Below are 22652 nucleotides of genomic sequence, written 5' to 3'. Positions count from 1 at the left end.
GGCGCACTCTTCCCCTTGCCTCGAGTAATTTATGCTATGGCATCCGATGGTCTAATATTCAGATGGATGGGAGCGATAAATCCTCGATTTCATACCCCACTCATGGGCACACTTTCATCTGGTCTACTAACAGGTAAGCTTATATATATATATATATATATATATATATATATATATATTTCATTATTTGTTGCTACGGATAGTCTTATATGTATTATGATAAGATTGTGAGAATCCCACAGAGTATCCATAATAGTTTAATACTTGAATAATACAACATTAACGATTTAATAAATACATTATCGATATCCGTTTGTTTCATCGATCGATCAAATTTTCTTTTAATCTAAAAAAAAAGAAAAAAATTAATGCGTTAGAAGTTTCGACATAATTTGCGCATATAGAGATTAACTACGTTCTAATTTAAAAAATAAAATTCCCATTTATTATTGAAATGCAATATCCAGAATTTATTAAGTATTCAGCGTTCAATAAATAATTAATTTTATAGGTACTTTTATCGCTCTTAATTACTTTTTGAAATTATAACTTCAATTTATTAATACTTGATCCATAAAATGTAAAATAATATTCTTTCACTGTTATCACTGCTGAATTTAACTTAAATTTAACTTATAGAGAGAAAAAAAACTCTGCAAATAGGATAAAATTGCACTCGATTAAAAGAAAAAAAGAAAAAAAATTCTAAATTCTAAATAAATTTTTATTTATAGGAGTTTTAGCAGCAGTTTTTGAACTTAGTCAACTTGTCAATATGATGAGTATTGGTACTCTTTTAGCTTACTCTATCGTCGCAGCTTGTGTACTTGTATTAAGGTAAATCTTTCATGTGTGCGTCATTTATAGTGCATATGTATAATGTTAATGTTAATTATACATTTTAAATAGATATAGATTTATTTGAATTTAAGGTATGAAGAAAACAAATCTTATGAGAAAAAAGATGATAATGAGTCATATTCAATTTCCTTAATAATGAAACAGCTCATTAACATAAAAAAACTAAAATACTCAACAAAGCTCACATCACAAATAGTAACGTATTTAGTCTGTTGTTACTGTAAGTAAATTTTAATTTTAAATATAACTTACATTTATTTCAATTCAACGTATATTTTATTTCCAGTCATATTATGTATATGTTTGACATCGATAATCTCGGTTTACTCAGAAGAAATTATAACTGGCAATTTACTGTTTCTATTACCAGTCATATTGCTTACGTTTATGTTAATATTGTCTTTACTTTTTATATATTTACAACCAAGCGGAGATAAAAAACTTAGTTTTATGGTAAAAAAAACTTCATAAATTTGTTGCATATTTTTATGTGTATAGATAAATTATTGAATTATAATCTATCAAAATATAATTAACAGGTTCCACTTGTTCCCTTTATTCCTGCGTTAAGTATATTAATTAACATTTATTTAATAATGGTACTGGATATTATGACGTGGATAAGATTTGGAGTTTGGATGATAATAGGTAAGTTATTTAACAATATAACCAATAATTCTTTAAAAATTAATTATCTAATTATCTTGTAGGCTTAGGTATATATTTCGGTTATGGAGTATGGAATAGCACAATCAGGACAAATGCTGAAATACTTACATTGACTTAAATAACATTTACATTTAATTTTACAGTATAAAAATAAAACAGTATTTTCATAAATGCACAAACTTCACATTTAAATAAATGCTCTCTATCCTTTTTATACAGTTCTATTTTCTATATCAAGTAAAATATAAAAAATTTTCTTAATTAATGCTTATGATTAAATTTGATTAAAAATTAAAAATAAATAGAAGATATTTATGAAAATAATAATTTTAGATCTTCAACAGTTAATTTTGAAGATAATAATCTTGTGCCAGTTAAAATATTATTTGCTACTCCTAGCTTATTATCTTGTAATCTTTTCACCCTCTCTTCAATAGTATCCTTACAGATAAATCTGAAATAAAAAATATATTAAACATACATAAGCGTTCTTATGCGTAAGAAAAAAAAAATTATTTACTTACTGATAAATATAAACACTTTTATTTTGTCCAAATCTATATATACGATCTTGAGCTTGAGCTTCTAATTGAGGATTCCAATGAATATCAATAAGAAGTAGATGATTGGCACCAATAATATTTAAACCAACACCACCGGCAGTAAGTGACAATAATAGAATATTTACATCATCGCAGGGATCGTTAATTTTGTCTATAACTGCCTAAAAAATGTAAATAAAATCTAACTTAAAATCTAATCTAATTTATTAATTTAGACTCTTTTTTTAAATGGTGATGAAAAATACAGAATACTTTATATGTAAAGTGAAAATCTTTGAAAATTAAATAAATATAAAAAGTTTAATATATTAACTTCTACAGTATAATAATTTTATTATAGCATTGCCATTAAAATGAATAAGTTTAATATTATATTGTAACTCTTTTAATATAGAAAATGTCAAGATAATCTTGAATATTAATGAAAAGAAAAAGTTAGGTAAACTATCTTCAAAGTATTAATATTCTTGTTCATAATATAGCAACAATAAGAAAGCCAATAATAATTAATAATACTATCGTACATAGAAGAATAGTATGTTTCCAATAAATTCAATCTTGAAATAAAAAAAATTTAAAGACGATTAACTAAAAACCTAAGATAGATAGTATAGAATTTACAAGATTAAAATGTACCTGTCTATCTTTTACAGGAACATTTCCTGTGAAAACAGCATATTTTGCATTCTCTATATCTTCTAAATTCTGAGCTACTACTTTTAAAAAGCTAGTCCATTGTGATACTACAATTAGTTTATCTCCTTTTCTTAAAATTCTTTTAATAATCTTCATTACAGCACGTATCTAATAAAATTAAAAAAAAATTAATAGAAATTAAAGAGATTTAAAATCGTATATAGTTTATTTAAAGATGTAAATGCTTAATTAAGAAATTAAATTATCAATGACAAAATAATTTATCTCATTTTATTTCTTAATTTAACGATTTAGAAGAATAAATAATGAGTATACGAATACGTACCTTAGAACTGCGTCGATCATTGTTAAAAACTGGATTTTTCTTTGTTAAAAGATTCGTTGCAACTTTTTTGTCAATTTTATAATTAAAAGTGCTTTGTTGAACATTATCATTTTCATTAATGGACATATTTTGCCATTTATTTAAAAGATCTGTATTTACCTCTTCTTCATCATCTAGGCCATTCATTGCTGCATCATCTTTATCTAATAATGAATGTATCAATGCTGGATGGCAGCATAATTGTCGCAAACGTAAAAGCAAAGTCAAAATTTCGTGAGCTTGAACTGTTGACCTATGATAGTCTAATAGCATTTGTTGAGCCTTTGTAAACTGAGTTTTGGAGCCTATATATGATACATACAATAATTAATCTTTACAAGTATAAAAATTTAAAAAAATATAAAAATGTTATATAAAATAATCATAGCATACCAAAAGATGAAAGTGATGATTCGCTAACTTTACCATCATTCAAATCGTGCATTTGTTGCTTTTCAGCCCGTTGATATAAAAACTGTGCAAAAAGATTTTGTGAGAATAACAACATTTTTTGATAAACTAGCTTTTCCTCATGATCCATTTCAATTTCAATAATTTCTACATTTTTATCCGGTAAAGATTGTAATGTACCGTTTGACTGCAGTTCCTGTTTTGTTCGTCGAAGCAGTAATGTTTTCATAATTGTTATTAATCTATGCTTACCAGCTTCGCTTTTATTGTCGACCCAACGTTTCCAGGATTGCAAATTATCAAACGGTGAACATTTCAAAAACTTAAGAATGGCATATAAATCCATTTCTTTGTTCTGTATAGGTGTTCCAGTCAAAGCCCACTTATGCTTTGCGTGTAAACCGCATACAGCTAAGCAAGCCTTACTTTTGTGATTTCTTATGTAATGAGCTTCGTCAATAATGACTCTATTCCATTTCATCTTTAAGCAAACATGATCATATTTTTAAAACACATAATAAATTATAATTGGTGCAAAATTAGAAATTAAAGATAAAATATCTTCATGAGAATGTATAATCTAATAGTTATGAAACAGATATTTTATTATAGAATTTAATATATAATAAAAATATATGCTCTGTAGCTCTAATATTATAAAATATTTATTTACTTGATACATGCTTGTTTCTGCAGATGCCTCTCTGACTAAAACTTGATATGTTGTAATAACTACATTGTATTTTGATAATTTTTTGTCTTCCATATTTCTATTATTACCATGAAATACAAGAGTAGAAAGTAAACCACGCTTACAGCGATTTTTTATTTCTGTATTCCACTGATCTATCAATGAAGCTGGACATACAACTAAAGTGCCACCATAATATCCTAATAAAAATTATAACTTTAATTAAAATAGAAAAGACTTACATAACAATAAATATTTTATTACAAAATGTACTTTTGTCTTTATAATCTGTAAAAGATTCATCGTCGCTACTGCAGTCATCATTTGATGTTGATAAAATTAAAGATATCATTGTTAAAGTTTTACCCAATCCCATATCATCGGCTGTGAAAAGAATTATTATTTAAACAATATTTTATCATCGCCAAAGTAAAAACTTTTAAAGTTTAAATATATACCTAATATACCCCCACTAGGTTTTTGAGTTTCTCTCCATTTGATCCATGCCAAAGCATGCTGCTGATGAGGCATAAGTGAAATTTTTAAACCAGTGGGATCTTTCTCTTTTTGATCTTCAGCAGGGCGTCCTACTAATGATTTATGGAGTTGTTGAAGTCTTTGGTCTGCCATTGACATGTCTTTATTATATTTCATCATAGCTTTTTCACTAAGGTTTGATGGATTAAAAGAATCTTTAGGTTCACTTGGAATTTTACGTACATCAAATTCATTAAAAATATTGTGATTTTTATTTTTGTTAAATTTTTTTGTTGTATTAGCATCCTCAAAACTGGTCTTCAAATCAATATTTGATTGCTCTACTTCATTATCTTGAATTTGAAACTTTTCTGATTTTCGTGCGAGTTTTGCTAATTTAGTTTTCAATAATAAAAGTTCTTCTTGATGCTGTCGTATTAAATCATATACTTTTACACCTTTATCTGGTAACAGTTCAACGTCTATGGATTCAGCAAATTTCTATAATATATTTTCTATGTAATATATATAATAATATATTAATTCAATATATATATAGAACATGAAATGTTTTTTATATTTACACAAACTTTGTAGAGCTTTTCTTTAATAAAATCAATCTGAAGACATAATTGTTCTTTCTTTTGAGCTTCGATAGGATCTATGTTACTTACTCCAATTTCTCGTTTTGCAAATGTCATTACATCTTCATTTATTTCATTTTCTGTAATTAAAATTTACTGAATAATTTGTTTAATGTCATCAAACCTAACATAGCAATATTTAGAAATTCATAATTAATAAATACACCATAAGAAACCATAAATTATTATAAATATTTATTTACTTATTGGTAAACTTTAAAGACAAAAGTTATCTATAATTTTTCATATTCAATTAATATAAATTCATGAAGTAATCTATCTTATTCAATTTAAAAAAAAAAAAAATTTGAAAATTTAAATTTAAATTAAAAAAAAATTAAAATAAAAATACCAAACAATTAATCAAATAAAATCTTATTAAAAATTTACAAATACCATTATAACTTTTTTAAAACCAAAAGTTATTGGAAACATGTATTTGTAAGTTATAACATTTAAAATAATTTCTATCATGAATTAAATATTTAGTTAATAATTAAAATTGATAACAAGTAAAAGTATCTGAAATTATAGTTAATAAAATAATAATATAAATTATAAATGTTTAATAATTTTATAAGTATCTTATTGTATTTCTTATATAATCTAAATAAAATAAAGTCTAAAACATATTAAACAATATTCATTATTACCTGAAGTACTTGTCGAACTAGCAATTATAATTTCATCGGTTGTTTTTTGTTCTTTTGTAAAGCTCACATTTGTTTCCTTTATTGAACAGTCATCTGCTGAATCATTAACTGTAAAAATAATTTCATTATCTTTTGAATAGGATGTTTCTTTAATAAAAGAATTGCTTTCTTTGCTAAAATTAATAGATTCATTATTATTTATAAGTGATAATCGTGAACTATTATTCAAATTATCATATCTAGAAGCATTTTTAAAATAGGAGAATTACTTTCTGTAGATATCCCTTGTGCAAATTGTCTTCCGTCGTCGTTCACAGTATCAAATACAGTATTTAATTCTTCATATTTTAATAATGATGTTTTATTACTTAATAATGAATTGGTTGCTTTTCCTATTCTATTTTTGGATTCTACAAATTTTTACAAAAACACAAATAAAATTATTTAAAATAAAATTTAAATTATTAATAACTAAAACAGAAATTTTTAAATAATTTTTGAATATTTACCAATTTGTACATTATCATTTATCAATGAACTCTTTAAATTCTTTTCAATAGATTCCTTTTCATATTGGATTGAAACACTAATGAAAACATATTTATTATTAATTTAACTAAATATTTTAAAACAGATTCAATACAATTAAAAATTTGAATATTTTACTCATCGGAATCGGAACTCAATATGTTAAATTGTCTAGATTTCTTGGTAAATCGTCTAAATAATGGAGTGCCTTAAAATATATATAAATTAGAATTTAATATATGAACATAAAATTTATTTTATATAAAACAAATGCTTACTTTTATTGCTAGTACGTGAATCAATTGAATTTTCAAAAATAGAATGCCTTTTTAATTTATGCATTTTTTTTTCTTTCTCTTTATTGCGAAGGTCACTGTAATAGAACAAATTCTACATAATATAAAATAATTAAATATTTTAAGTATAATATATAAAATATCTTACTCTTGCGAATCTGATGAATCATCTATTATAGATACTTTATGACTTTTATTCATAAATTGTACATCATCTGTAAAGTTATAAAATTAGAATGCTATTAATTTAATATATTTAATTGATAATTAAGTCACTCTACAATATTAAAATTTTTTTAATTTATATAGAATTTATTGAAATTATGAATAAAGTATTATAATGCTGTCTATAATTTAATTTTCAATATGTCTGTGTATATGCGTATGTAGATATATTTAAATATTATATATTATGTACATTCGCATGTAAAATAATATATACGTACATATTGGAAAGAATAAATTAGGTTAAAGAAAATGCTGTATACTAGTATGAAATTTTAAAAATCATAAGGTAGACGAATTATATAATAGAAGAATTATTTTTTAAATAATTAAAATTCCTGGCTTGAAAATTTAAATTTATATTTCAAACTTAAAATTAATGAAAATTAAACAATAATTTTCATTGTACCTTCATCTGAATTCACTGATTCAATATCGCTATTGTAAGAAGTGTTGTTACTCTTGTAAGCATTTTCAGAATTTTCACTGAAATATAAAGCAACACATTATGAAAAATAACTTAATTTTATTATTCCAATTACCCAACTTAACTATTCCGACATTCAATATAAATCATTTATTTATTACTAGATAATAACAATATATGCATATTTACAAAAAATAGCCCATCGATATTCAATACTAAAATTATTTATTGCATTTAAAAAATAAGCAATTGTAAAGCAAATAATTATAAAAATTATAAATTCGAAAATATTCGTGAAAGTTTGAATTAGCTTATCAATACATTATTGCTAAATAAACATATTCAAGAATCATTCGATTTCATTCCTTTTAAAATAAATATATAATAAAAATAAAAATAATATCGTAAGTATTTCCTTAAATTTTACCTTTCTGTATCTGTATCTTTAATTATTCTTGTATTTAAACAAGTATTATTTCTTTTACTATAACTTTCTGCTTCTTCTTCACTATCAGATATAATGAAAGACTTTTCATCCCGTTTCAACATATTTAATAAACTCTTTTCGAATACTCATGTGAAAATAATATTAATCGTTTGTTTTAACACTTTCAATGTTATAAAAAAAGTTAACAGTGCCTGAATTATTTTATAATGTTATGATATTCACTAATCTGAATTATATAAAAAAAAAAAAATGAAATTTCTGAATGTCACGTAAAACTATCCTATTGTATTTATTTCTTGCTGATAGATCTTGGAAATATTAGAAAAACATTCTACCCAATGCAACACAATAAAGGCAAATATCAGCAAATAACTATTGACGGTTGACATTTTCAAAATAATAAAAACTCACGTTTTATTGGTGGAAAGTTTGTCGCATGCGCACTACGCCATAAGATCATATGCTGTACATTTACAAGGAATTGGTTGGTAAATATTAAAGAGGCAGCTTCTTTAAAATACTAGTTTATTTAGAATGATTGTACTTATTATTACAAATTTTATTTCTCTCGTACGTATAAAATAATTACAGTTCGAAGAACTTTATGTGGCTAAATTTTCAACCACCATAATACTGCTACATATAACCATCATTTTTTTAATCTTAATTTTAACTTAATATATGTCGAATTACTTTCTTTAGTTTATTTTAAATCCATGTACATTAACCTGCTGTATTTGTCAATTAATTATAATCATGAGGTTCTATGTATGATTTATTTTTCATGATAGTTACAAGATAATAAATAATAAGATGCTTAATATATTTAATATGTTATTCAATCATCCAAATAACTTTCCTTTAAAATTTTCAAATATAGGCGCATGTAAAGAGGAATAATTAGAAATTAATTAAATAAATCTTTAATAACAACAAAAAAAAAAAAAAAAAAAAAAAGTATAAACATTTCTTCGAGTGTATGCACAAAATTATGAAAATTCATCAAACATTAAATATTAATACAATCTAATATAATTTATATACACTTATTAATACAATAAATATTGTCTTTATTACATATAATTCATTCTGATTTAAAATTTTAAATAAATAATCCTATCATGAACTAATCATAAACTTTTTCCTAACACTTGATTTATTGCGGACATTTCTGAATTTGACATAGGTTTAAGGGTAAGTCCAGGAACTGGAGGATTATGTTCCATTTGTCTAATTTCACTTACTTTTATCTTCAAATCACTTCTAATTTTATTAATTTCAATATCACACTGCTTCTGATCTACAGAAAATATAACACATTTAATCATTCGTATTAAAAGAAATGTCTTATTTTAATAACAAAAAATGATTTCCGGATTTATACACGAACCTTCTTTTAATAACTCTTCTGCTGCTTTTGATGATATTTTTATCAATAGTGGACCAACGGTTATCCATGTTTTATCACCGTTTTGCTTTTGCAAAGCTCTCATACCAACTCTGTCATCGTTTCTCCTCTTATCAAGAGCAATAACTTCTTGTCTATCTGTTAAGATTTCGACACCCTTTTCTTCAATTTGTTGGATATAGTCCAACAATTGTACCTGACTCTCCATCATCTATAACAGCTAGAACAAAGAAAAATTATAAATTTGAAATCTATAGTTTCAAAATATTGTCTTATTTATTTTATATTAAATTGTACATTGAGACAATTTTCATTATACAAAATATCTATACTTGCTGATCTCTATTTATTAGTTTTCTTTTTTTTTTTTATTCAATAATTTTATTCTCCCTGTATTAATGAATTTGATCGTTTTACATATTATTATAATAAATTACTTTCAATTTTTAAGCTTCTTTAATCCAATTTCTATATAACAATATTAAATAATTTCATAATATTATTAATAATAATATTTAAAAAGCTGCTAAATAGTGCTTGCAACAGATAGACATTAAAGAAGTTAATTAAACATTTTTAAATCTAAATTTAAACTTATATAATTTTAATTAAAATATTGTTCTTTTTTTTAATTTCCATTGATGTTTTTAAGTATAAAATCAAAGCATTTATGAGACATATGTAGTTATATTTATTTACAAATCTTGTAACATACTACTTATGTTATGCTAAATCTGTAATTTAAACAATCTTTAACATTAAATACGTAATTGTAATTGTAAAAGAATTAAAGCAAGAAGAAAACATTTAATTTCGATTATTTATGTAGGTTAGGTTAGGAAGTTAAAATGTTAAATTGTTAACTCAATATTATATGACTCACAAGTATTTTAAACTTTTTATTTTATTATAATACAAAAATTTGAATATTCATCTTGTCTACAAATTAATAAGCACATACCAGTGACGAAAATTACAGTCTTATTATTTTATCTTCTTTCCTCGTCTATCATTTATGTCGGCTACTCTTACCTGCCATACCATGACGAGTGAGCAAATTGAAAGTACAATGATTTTCCATCTTTCTCGTTGAGATTTGATAATTCGGTGTAATACTCATGTATTTGATTATGAATAAGCATTGACTGAACTTATTGCACCGAAAATAGGCTGGACAATACATTGATACGAACATAAAATTATCAAGTGCGATTACAATGCAATTTGATAATGTATTACAAGGTCTTTCACGTAATTATTTTAAGAAAAATACATATAAGTAAATTAAAATAAGAAAGAATGAAAGAATAAAAAGAGTAGAATAAATAGACATTAAGTAGGTACGTATAAGTATAAATATTGAGCAAAATATTAATTATAATTTTAGCAAAATTGTCGAAGTAACAATGAATAATTATTGCAGTTTTCTCAGTCATTTTCCTTAAATGACAAAATGTACAATTAGCGTAGATTTATTTCGCTAACGGAGACGTCTGTTGTGCTCATACTTGCAATCTAATTTCTGCCCATATAGAAATGAAATTTATTCATGAAATTGCATGAGAATCATTGTGCTTATATTGTATCGCCGAAGTAGGAAAATTCGCTGAAGAAACAGAGGACACTAAGCTAAGGAAAATTATGTAAGAGCAAATGACATTGACAATAAATTTTAAATTTTCTTTAATATAAAAAATTGTAAATATATTATTAAATAACAAATTTTTTATAAAAAATTAATGTAATTAAAATTAAATAACATTCTTTATGGTTTCATAATATATAACAATGATAGAACTATTTTAATTTCATTAAATTTTAAATTCCATAATGACACTTCACATTCGACAATGATTAAGCATTTAATATTTACATCCGTTATATGTCGTTTCTACTATTATTTATCTGTACTAATTTAATGTTTAGTACAAATAATAATTTAACAGCAATGACATTGAATAAATAAATTATTTATTTTAATTATTCATTTATTTTTTATTTCATTTTTTCTTTAATTATTTATTTTAATCAATAAATTGTTTTGAATTATTCTTGTTACTATATTTTTTTTTTTTAACACAAATTATTAAAATCTTGTATTCAATATGCCAATCTCCTACATATAATCTTATATAGGTAAATACAAAGAAAAACTAATTTGAATTGTAAATTAAAATATATTGAAATTACATTCAAATAATTGAATAGCTATATATGTATATATATATATATATATATATATATATATAAATATAAGCGTTATATATAATTGATTAAATCGTTTCATTTTTTATTTTGTCAATAAAAAAAAAAATTATATTACAAATACCCTCAGATATTGGTTTTGTATAGGCTAAAATCTCTTAAATGGTATTACTTTTTTACTATTAAATAAATTTATTTAAAACCATTTGAAAGTAGAATGCTTCATGACATTCGATTCAGCAATTACTTACTAAACATAAATGTACACTTATATTTATGATATATATTTATATTTATGATAATAAACACAATTATATTCTAGAAAAAATAGAAACTCTTTTAGAGACTATTGAAATATTTGGATAAAATAAACTCTGCAATTCTTATTATTGAAATTCAAATGACTATAGTAAAAACTTCAATCGTATAATGTATCTAATATATTTTTATTAGAAAATTTTTATAAATAATAAATAGTTATTATTGCAATATATAAGCTAATTTAACTATACCTCGAATATATAATAAATGATATATTATATTTAATTTTATATAGATACTAAATAAATTACTAAACTAAATTTTGGCTTAAATGTATAAATATTTATTATTATATTAATAAATGATAATTCTTTTTAAACTGAATCTATTGCATTATGTTTTTTATACAAAATTTATAAAAAAAAAGTATTTAAATTCTTAATATATATTAATTACTACAATTGAATGATATATTTAGTAAATACATTAATATACAAAATATATTCATGAAATTTACTAATATAAGTATGTTATACTACAATAATTTCTAGTTTATATAGATTTTATATACAAAATTGTTATATTTGTACGTTATTATACTGTATCTATTTTTTTGTATATTTACATTTACTAAAGATAATGATGACTACTTACAATTTAAAGTAAAAAATGAGAAAAACGACAATTATTGTATTATCAAATTAGTGACATTGAATTTGTTTTTAAAATAAAAATAATAAATATTATTGAAAATATATTTATTAATATTATTGTTTCTTTTCGATATGTTTTATAAATGTTTTCAATATCACGATGTACTAATCATATTTTTTTTATATATTTGGATTTTTACATAAAATATTACTTATATATACAATATATGCTTTAAACATAACATGAAATTATAATAAATCAATTGGAAGTATAAAAATTCATTAATACAATTTCTTAATTTATCAAAAAATTTCTAAGTACTATAAACATAAAATAAACGCATAAGTAACAAAACATATAACAGCAATTTTATAATCTTAGATTGTAATTCGCGATTTTCATCGTCAAATTTATATCTAAATAAATAATTAAATTATAATTTAATAATTCATCATTTGAAAGTCGTAGAATCCAAACAATATAACATAACAAAACAACTAGTAATCTGACTGAAAGAGCTACCAATGTACGAATTAGAACTTGCAGAACAACTAAATAATTAAAAATAAATAACTATTCTGCACTAATCCTCTTGCACTAGTTTGTTAATAAAAACCACATTTTTATACATACTTTGTTCACTATTTACACAAGCGAGTAAAAAACCAATACGATATTTAAAATATCGTTAAATAAACACGTAATTATATTTATTTCATGACCCGCCAACCCACAACAAATTTACTAAATAAATTTTCTAAATACTAGTTCAGATCATTGTAATAATCTAATAATTTACAATTTACATATTGAATATAATATAAAAATATCAAATATTTGTACATAATAAAGCATTTAAAATAAAAAACAACAATAGAAACATTGACTATAATTGGAATAATATTTTTTAAATTCATAATTGAATCGTTTGATTCCGTTTTAAAGCAGAAACTGTGGTTGAAATCGATGGCACAGTGTGAAGTGGATTTTGAAGTTCTTCTTTTGAAGTTGCCAATTTTTGCTTTTTTTGATCCAACATAAGTTTAATTATATACAGAAATATTAACGGTAATGGTGTCATTATTGCACAAGCTACCGGAATAACTAAAATAAAAACAATTTATTAATAATTGTTAATAACTTTCAAAATGTTATTAATTTTCAAAATATTTATTATTATTTATAAATTTTTATTACCAGTAGTTAAATCAGCAGTAGGTTGTTTTAAACTAAATCTGAGCAAAAATATTGAAACACCGGTATTTTGAATACCAGTTTCAATAGCAATAGCTCGTATGTCTTGGTCTGGCTGACAAAATATAAATGCGGCTAACATACCAAATATAAACCCACACCATGGTAATCCCATTCCGCATAAAATAATCTATAAAAATAATATTTCGTTTCACTATTCATAAGATAAATGTCCCCATGTAAATTGATTAATATTATATATTACCTTCCATGAGAAGAGCTTAAATAAATACAAATTGGTGATGATAGCAAATATAATAATAAAAACGATGAGAATTACAGAAAACGGCTTCATCATACGCACCAAAATTCTTGAAAGTTTTGGTAACTTTTTCTGAATAATGTATCCAAGTGCTAAAGGTATTATAAGTCCCATAGCAAAAGTTGCTATCTTGTCATAGGGCATAGCTAAATTACCTCGGTCAAATATGTGTTTACCTAATGTAAAAATCCACATGGGCATTAATCCTAAAAATAACAATAAAAATCTTATTTCTTTATGAAATGTAAGAATATAAGTATATATATATATATATATATATATATATATATAGTATATAGTATATATAATTAATTGATTTAAGTATAATCATGTTTAATATAGTCATAGTGATTATATTTACCAAATGCAGCAATTGTGCATAATGTAGTCATTGTCACAGATAAACATAAATTACCACCGAGAAGGATTGTCCAAATATTAGAAGCACCTCCGCTAGGACTAATACCAGTAAAAAAAATTCCCAATTGCATTTCAGGAGATTCAGGAAATAATGTAACAGCAAGTACATAACTTATCTGAAAATATGGTTGTTTTAAATAGAAGTAAAAAATTTATAACGATAATTCAATAATTCTTCTCTACAATTATACAAATTAATATTGATAATTAATACTAATAACAATAAGTGATAATTATTCAAATTTAATTACCACTGGCATAAGTATAAATTGGCACAAGCATCCAATTATTGGTCCTATTGGTCTTTTGATTGTCTTTGCACATACAGTCCAATCCATAGCACATCCAAAATTTATATACAATATAGAAACAAGTATAGCTACGCTAGCAGTAAAAATAGTATCCATTACTCGTACTTTTCTAATTACAATAATATTCATAACGTCTGATTTCACTGGCTGCTACAAATAAGATTTAAATATAAATGCATCGATTCTATATTAAATACTTAGGTGTCATATTCATATGACATAAAAATAAGTATTTATATAATAATACATAATAATTGTTAAGATAAATTTTTATTATGAACTGTTATAAAATGTTTTGAATAATTATATATTCTTAACTTTAACAATCAATATAGAAAAATATTAGTAATTTAATTACAGTTTTATTTTTTACAGTTAAAAAATATAAAATATTTATTCTTAAGTAAGAATAAATGTATTGCTAGAAAAAATAAATAATTAAATGTATTTTTAAATTATATAGCTCATGTAAGACTTAAATTTATGTAAAGTTAAAAAAATTTAAAAACTTATTAATATAACTTCAAATGTGTTCTTACTTCATCTATTAAAACTGACATTGACAATTCTGCCTTGCCAAGGAAAATTCCTGTGGCATTAATGCTACCATTATAATAACCATCATGAATTAAAAGAGGATCAAAGATTGGCCTTTCAACTTGAACTACATTTAAATCTGAACTAATAGCTGTTAAATTTACTTTAACAACATTGCTGCTTATATTTTCAATACTAAATGGAATATGCGTAACTTCATCCATATGAATATTTGTTTCTGTTGCATGAAAAATCACTTTTGGTTCTCCAAAAACTGTGCTTACCAATAGGAGGCCCAGTAGGAGATTCATTATCTGCAATATTAAAAACATTTTATACAATTAATTATAACTTCTCCTATTTATATTTTCATAAAAAAAAAAAAAAGAAGAAGAAAAAATTACACATGCCACTTACATTATAATGGTAAAAACGTTCATAAATCATTTCGTAAATATCTTTTTTAAAAAGAATTAAAAATTACGTCGTTTTCTTAGTAATAGATAACGAACGATATAAGAATATCATCAATTCTAAATTGATATTACGTCATCTTTTTATTAAAAATTATCTGGAGTAAAGAGTAAAGATTCGAAACGATTACCATGCACGCTATCATGTTTCAATCAAAATAATTGGAAAGGCGCACGCACCAAGAATTTAATGTGTGTGCCCAATGATTCCTTCTTAAGTGAAAGTTACCTTTGACTTTCTCAATAATATTATGCCTTTCGCGACACTGACCGTTTTCTTTTTTTTTTATAAAACTGAATTTTTTCGTAATGCCCACGAGTCAATAATTTAAATAACATTTAAATGATAACGAGAAACCAATTCAAATGATATTTAAATACGGAATGTTAAAATATTTACATTATCAAGTGTAAATTAATGTATCACACGCGATAAATCAACAATAACAAATACAGCGAAAAAACTATTTATTTAAGTAAAAAAATATTCTTCGCTATTGATAATTTAGATAAGAAATTACGTCGACCTGCGACATGACTATATTTTGTTACATTTTACATAACACCTCGAGAACGGCAAACCTTATAAATATTCGATATTCACTTTATTACTATGTGCAACACTGCACATTTCTACAAAATTGTCTTACCTAAACTTTAAATGATCGATGAAACCGTTTGCTACGCAACTTAACCACATCAAATGCATTCGTACCAAGTATTTTTCAAACAAAATTGGTTAATTATTAACAATGTTCTTGAATCATCGTATATAATTTTTCTTTTCTTTTCTTTTTCTTTTTTTTTATGTAATATGCTTGCGCACTGTTCGGCCAACACTGGGAAACAGTCGACACATCGCACATGGTAAACTAAGTAGCGCCACCTTGAATATTTTGAAGAATGAGCTATTAGTAAAGAGCAAGTAAACGAGTATTGATGTTACAAGTTCGGATACACCTGCGAAGGAAACTTAATTCTAAATGGAACTTAATATTTAATTCTCATTACAGAGATACTCGTTTCATTGTATTTTAAAGTTTACATGCCTTCAAGAGTTATAGAATATTTATTTGATAGTGCATAAATTTGTAAATCTAAATATATGTTGCAACTAATATTAACATAAATAAAAAAAAACTCGTTTGATTAAAGAATATTGCAGTAGAATTATTTTTATAAATCATCGTTAAATGTAATTTAATTTTAGCGTAATGTAACTTAACAATTAATGCTTTTCACAAGCAACTTTAACAGATTGAGAGTATGAAAATTTCATATAATTACAAATACGTCTATAATAATCATACATTAATCTATACAAATGAAATGAAATCTTATAATTGTATGAATTATTGTCGTAATCGTTTAGGTTTTTCAATTTGATTGAAACGTATTAAATTTGATAATCACATTTTTAATCAAGCGTTTTTCATATAACTTAAACACTATTTTGATATTATATAAAATGATAAAAATATTTATTCATATAAAATGGAAAATTGCATATACAAATCGTTTTATAAATTTGTGTTTAGTTAATACAATAAATAATAATTCAACAAATTATTAAAACTCTTGAAATTCTAGTTCAAACAATTTTTGAATTATCTCCTCCATTTGAAAATCATTGGACAGCTCTATAATCAATTCATCTACGAGTTTATCAGCTATCCAGGCTACCACGTCCCAGGGTTTGTTTTGAGTATTACTTGTGTACATTGGGCTGGACTTTAACAAACTTTTATATTGATTTCTGTACTCCGAAAGCCTCAGCATTAGTGTATCGGATATTAATAATTTGAACATTCCATTTGTGTTTAGATAGTTGGCTTGACAACATGCATCATTGAATTGAAAAATTTTCTTATCTTCTGCTATGTCAATTATTTCATCGCTATTCTCTTTATCCTCTTTTTCGGTGCAACAAATCAATTGCATATTGGATGAACCAGTCTCGTGCTCGACGTATCCTTGAAGTTCATCTAACAAAAATATTTATCTATTTGAATTGGAATTTTATATAAAAATTTACCTTAAATGTTTTCAGCAAATATTATATATGTAAATTTATAATGATTGGAAAGAATATTGAACTAATTCATAAAAGAATAAATTAAAATTTTCATTATTTATTTTTATTTAAATACTAAGTACATAATTTCTGTTGTTCTAAAAAATCTATCTTTTAAATTATTCATAAAAAATATATTTCATAAATTAAATTATTTATAAAAATATTATTAATGTTTTCGATTAAATTCAGTTAAAAATTACATTAAATTTTCAATTAAAAAAATTCAATTCTTTTATACTTGCTTTATTTGTAAATTACTTTTTAAATAGTTAATAATAATTTACTTACTTAAATTCACTTTTGGTTGACATTTTTTATTTAAGTTGTGAAGAGTACGAGTAGCAGATAATGGCAATGGTTCTGAATAATTTTGAATTATTAAATCTTCCTTCGCTGGCAAGAAATTTGAAAAATACTTTCCTTCCGTACAATTAATTTTTAACATTTTCTCATCTCCACATGATTTATTCTTTTTTAATCTTCCAGCTTCTTTTGTATTCTCATAAGTTTCAATTTTTTTATATTTGCAGATTTCAGATCTTTTATCCGATTTAATTGACTGATAACTATCCACATCTAAATCTGAAGGAAAAGTGTCCATCATAGTTGGTATATCATCTTCTTTCATTGGTATACTAATTTTGTTAGTCTTATTTCTAATAGCTTCGTTCAATGAATTTGTACGCGAATTTAATTGTAATTTCTTAGATACTGGTAAAGTACTCTTTTGCAAATTTTTAGACAACGAACAAGTGTTCTTTTTATCTTTTGGATTTTGAAATCTATTATAAGATTTTTTAGATTGATAATTTTTAGCTAATCTCAAATCCATTGTATACATACTCAATCGATTGGATAATATTTTCCGATTTCGCTGTTTTTTACTTGAAGGGGTTACTGTTGATCTAGTTGTATGACTAGGGACTTGTGACTCATTATCGGAATTTAAACGAAATTTAGATAAAATAATACTACATCGATTTTCAGTTTCTTTTCCCAAAAACGCATCTCTGTCATCACCCGAACAATAAAAATCCGGGATAATTTTAATTTCGATGCAAATATTTTTGAGTTGTAAAACTATTTGTAGTATTTCCTTCAATTTTCCCGGATGAGTTTTTAATACTGCATTAGGAATATGTTTCATATATGCGTTTAAGGCAGCTAATAGCAATTGATGTGTACTAATTAATTTTTGTTCAATGGCCTGCATATGAAGAATCATTCCTCCTCTGCTTAATCTCATTTTATTAACTGGATTGATGGCTTTGATATGTCGTTCGATATCTGAAATTTGCCGACTAAGATCATATAAATAATTTCTTGATAGTCGTGTAGAAAATTCTACCGTACGCTGTTTTCTTCTATAATAATCATTCTCTCCATCTGGTAGAGGAATTCTGTCAAGCTCGGTCGATATTGAATCCAAAATAATACATATTTTTCTTTGCATATTTAATATTTTTGTTATTACAATAGGATCTGGATGCTCAACAATTGAATAATTTGCATTACTTAATTGATTTGAACTTATATCAGGATTAGACTTACAGTCTAAATCATTAGTGCTATAGTGATATTTTGTATGAATTCGTTTTGTTTTTAATGTTTGATCTGAACAAGTTTTTTTTATATACATTTTAGAAGGCTTACAAGATGTAGATGACATCATTTGACAATATGCATTTATCTCTTCTGGAATGGTTAATAAGCAGTTAGTACTACCTGTACCACAATCTCTTGTAGTTGGTATTTCTTGTTTTGCAATTTTAAGTGATAGATTTTTTTCCTAGAATAAAATAATGTAAATAATCCAGTGGAATACTCATTTTTACATATTACTTTTTTTAATTCTAATTGTACCTGCTGATTTTTTATATCGCTATTGCTTATTTCAATACATGTTTCAGGTACAGTATCGCCTTTTAAACGCATCAGTTCTCTATCAACCTCTTCGAAACTTTCTGCAAGTGTACGACTAGAACTATATTGGATGTCATCACAACATTGTTGACAATCTGTTATTGACTGTTCTTGTTCTTTAAAAAAAGGAGTCCACAGTTTTTCTTTATCCTGCATTTTTTGTCTTCTGACATCCTTTATAATTTGATTAAATTGATTAACAGGAACAAACTATTAATAAAATAATATATTCGTTCAAAAATCTTTAGAATAAATTTTAAAAATACAAAGACATGAAAATTTTATTTTTATGGGTATAATATTTGTTTACTTTTTTTATATTATTAATACTAGAACTCTAATAGGAAACAAAACAATGCATTACATCCATTCACAATATGTTTTGCAAACTGAAATATTTTATTTGGAAAATTTTAAACGATTTATGAGAACCGTACGCAATTTAAAAAAATTAATATGTTGATTTTAATTTATAATTTAGAACGTTATAATCAATTTAGAGATAAAATATATAATATATCAACAGATCCAATTTACAAAATAATGTTTTCCTAATCCAGTTAATTATATGAATACAAATTAATTAAAATTACCTGAAAATTAAAATCTTCGTTATTCCTATCATCCTCGTTATAATAAAGTTTTTTATTTTTGTTATTTAAATATTCGAATTGTGTATTTGCCAGACACGACATTATTATATTATTTACCGTTGTAGGTTATGTTTACGAAATTTACGTCATGTAGGAGTTTGTATTTTTGACATTAGTTCCATACATTCGTTTTTCTACATAATAAAAAATTCTAATGTATGGCCAGTATGATAAAAAAAAATCTAAAGCTTTAGTATTAAAATGTAAAGATTTCTTTAATGAAAAACGAATGTAAAATGTTTGAAGGATGCAAAATTTCTTCCGATAGACTTTTGTTTATTAGATACAGAAAAAGATATCTTAAAATGATGACAGGTCAGTTACTGGCATTCCAATAATTATATAACTAATAGTAATTTTGCAATGTCGATGCAACAATGAAAGTATTATGATTATATTGACAATTAGCCAATCGTTATACCTTTACAAATATATAATATTTATTGAATTTTAGACTCATAATGTTTATTTAATAAACTAAACAATCTATATTTTAACAATTGACTATTATTTACAGTATAAATAATAACTTTATTTTATTTCATTCATAACCTATTTCATATATTTTAATCTTTATGTAAATGTTAAAGATTAAAAAGATTTGAAAAGAAATTTTAAACAGACCAACTTGTATTATAACTATATATATTTTTTATAATTATAAGATAATATTAAGAAACAAGTAAAAATAAATGTAGAATGGTAATTAATGATATCTAATAAAATTCAAGTAGTTTTTGAGTCTTGGAAATTAAGTGTTAAAGAACATAAAATAATTAAAAGAGATAATACTGTGCCTGATACGTTAAATAATGCAACACAAAATATTAAACAAACTTATATCGATTAACAAAGTAAATTAAAATACTCAATTTCTTATTTTATAAATAAAGTAATTAGATAAAACCTTCTTTTGTGGGTTTGTCGACATAGTTGGCATAGTTTAATAGATAATGAATTATTTACATTGTGGAAAATGAGGATAGAAAAAGATGTAGAATGTTTAATAAAAATTAATATTCCTAAGCTTGCAGAGTATACTCTAACATCTATAAAAGAATTGAGATTAACAGTTAAAAATATTTTAATAATATGAATAATAAGAACATATCAAATGAATTCCTTAAACACATGTTGATGAAAAATATAAACTTTATTAATGGGAAATAATTATTAGAAATATACGGTGTAAAATAAAAGCAATCAAAATGAATCTAAAACGAAATATTAAAAAAAATAATAATTTAGTTTGTTTAAAAAAGTCAAAATAATATAATATTTTTAATTTTAGTAGTTGTAGTATTGGCATGTTTATAGATGCAACAAATGGTAATTAACAGTTATTAGTTTAATTATATTTAAACGCTATACAATAATATATTATACATTATACATACAATATTCTAGATAACACGCTTATATATACTATAAATTTCAGCAGCTTAGTCTCTTTGTACAGAGATTGTTGGAATAATATTTATGCAGACTTTTTTGATGTTAATATGATAATATTTGCCCTTATTGAAGTAATATTTGTATTAATTAAAGATAAAAAAACAAGTGACTTTTATGCAAAACATGAACTTAAAATTATTAAGAATCACTGTAATGATACAAATATTACAATTATATGAAAACTTAACTATATCAATGGCATTGGGAGATGAATGTTTGTTTTGCCTGAATGCATAATTTTTTATTGCAAAAAAATGTAATGATCACAAATTTTTAGTTTATCAAAATTATATAATATAGATAATCTTGAAACGGATAAATAATATAGGTGATAGGTGTGCATGAATTAAAGAATATTTTATGTCTAATGCATAATATTAATTATATAGTTGTAATAAAAGATGGATTTGAAGATTATGATAATAAACAAATTTCAAATCATATTAAAAATTACTGGACTGACATTAAAAATTTTCAATGAGGAAAAAAACAGTTTTAAAATTATTTGCTTCTCAAACTCTAAAAAGTATTATAGAATATTATTATATAATATAATAATATTAATGAAATCTATGTTTGGTATTCCTATAGATTGTTTTATCAATCTTTTACAAATTAAATTTATGATATTGTCAATGTAATTAATATCTGTCCAAATATTGTAATTCTTAATTTATTAAAATAAATCTATTTATATAAAATGTATGTGATTTTTATAAAACGTGGTTCTTTGTAATTAGTTATATTTTTTTAAATACTTTAAAAGTTTTTATATGATATAAATTTAACTTATGTAGCAGCAAAAAGCACATTAATAAAAAAATTATTTAAAATTATACTGTGAG

The 22652-nt window shown here is 23.6% G+C and overlaps 5 protein-coding genes and 1 long non-coding RNA gene across 7 annotated transcripts in view; 1 reads left to right on the top strand and 5 right to left on the bottom strand.

The window, feature by feature from the left end:
• LOC105364902 (cationic amino acid transporter 3) overlaps positions 1–1710 on the top strand; it is a 7268-nt gene extending 5558 nt beyond the window's left edge. The window contains exons 6-11 of the mRNA XM_011502932.1: positions 1–133; positions 735–837; positions 933–1081; positions 1148–1314; positions 1401–1509; positions 1572–1710. The exon at positions 1–133 is cut by the window's left edge and continues 3 nt beyond it. Of these exons, the coding sequence (XP_011501234.1) occupies positions 1–133; positions 735–837; positions 933–1081; positions 1148–1314; positions 1401–1509; positions 1572–1648 (738 nt within the window). The 3' untranslated portion in view covers positions 1649–1710. The remainder of the gene's footprint in view (positions 134–734; positions 838–932; positions 1082–1147; positions 1315–1400; positions 1510–1571) is intronic.
• Positions 1711–1790: 80 nt separating this feature from the next.
• Positions 1791–8066, bottom strand: lds (transcription termination factor lodestar). The gene is made up of 14 exons (XM_011503015.1): positions 7894–8066; positions 7449–7525; positions 6963–7029; positions 6859–6891; positions 5991–6163; positions 5278–5417; positions 4675–5194; positions 4490–4600; positions 4199–4416; positions 3508–4006; positions 3076–3419; positions 2730–2897; positions 2055–2254; positions 1791–1984 (listed from the first exon to the last, which is right to left on the bottom strand). The coding sequence occupies exons 1-14, from the start codon at positions 8013–8015 to the stop codon at positions 1843–1845; spliced, it is 2814 nt and encodes a 937-aa protein (XP_011501317.1). The 5' UTR covers positions 8016–8066; the 3' UTR covers positions 1791–1842.
• On the bottom strand, positions 5997–6576 carry LOC105364903 (uncharacterized). Its single transcript, XR_912968.1, has 3 exons — positions 6500–6576; positions 6260–6400; positions 5997–6098 (listed from the first exon to the last, which is right to left on the bottom strand). It is a non-coding gene; the product is annotated as an uncharacterized LOC105364903 (long non-coding RNA).
• Positions 8067–8969: 903 nt separating the features above from the next.
• LOC105364901 (Pdrg1 prefoldin-like subunit) lies at positions 8970–10432 on the bottom strand. 2 transcript variants are annotated; one of them, XM_011502931.1, is made up of 3 exons: positions 10355–10432; positions 9305–9542; positions 8970–9214 (listed from the first exon to the last, which is right to left on the bottom strand). In XM_011502931.1, exons 2-3 carry the CDS (start codon positions 9531–9533, stop codon positions 9045–9047), a joined length of 399 nt encoding a protein of 132 aa, XP_011501233.1. In that variant the 5' UTR covers positions 9534–9542; positions 10355–10432; the 3' UTR covers positions 8970–9044. The 2 variants fall into 2 exon arrangements, with proteins under 2 accessions (XP_011501233.1, XP_011501232.1); XM_011502930.1 differs by having other exon boundaries at positions 10284–10374.
• A 2870-nt stretch (positions 10433–13302) lies between these two features.
• On the bottom strand, positions 13303–15576 carry LOC105364900 (ileal sodium/bile acid cotransporter-like). The gene is made up of 6 exons (XM_011502929.1): positions 15229–15576; positions 14630–14839; positions 14320–14494; positions 13902–14164; positions 13640–13826; positions 13303–13546 (listed from the first exon to the last, which is right to left on the bottom strand). Exons 1-6 carry the CDS (start codon positions 15556–15558, stop codon positions 13356–13358), a joined length of 1356 nt encoding a protein of 451 aa, XP_011501231.1. The 5' UTR covers positions 15559–15576; the 3' UTR covers positions 13303–13355.
• A 1684-nt stretch (positions 15577–17260) lies between these two features.
• On the bottom strand, positions 17261–20522 carry LOC105364899 (uncharacterized). The gene is made up of 4 exons (XM_011502928.1): positions 20293–20522; positions 19640–19909; positions 18065–19565; positions 17261–17684 (listed from the first exon to the last, which is right to left on the bottom strand). The coding sequence occupies exons 1-4, from the start codon at positions 20392–20394 to the stop codon at positions 17269–17271; spliced, it is 2289 nt and encodes a 762-aa protein (XP_011501230.1). The 5' UTR covers positions 20395–20522; the 3' UTR covers positions 17261–17268.
• Positions 20523–22652: the final 2130 nt, after the last annotated feature.

The sequence above is a fragment of the Ceratosolen solmsi genome, unplaced genomic scaffold (assembly GCF_000503995.2).
Source record: "Ceratosolen solmsi marchali unplaced genomic scaffold, CerSol_1.0 scaffold61, whole genome shotgun sequence".
NCBI classification, from domain to species: Eukaryota; Metazoa; Arthropoda; class Insecta; order Hymenoptera; family Agaonidae; genus Ceratosolen; species Ceratosolen solmsi.
The sequence above is the reverse complement of the archived record's forward strand: the minus strand, read 5'-3'. Positions and strand labels throughout refer to the sequence as shown.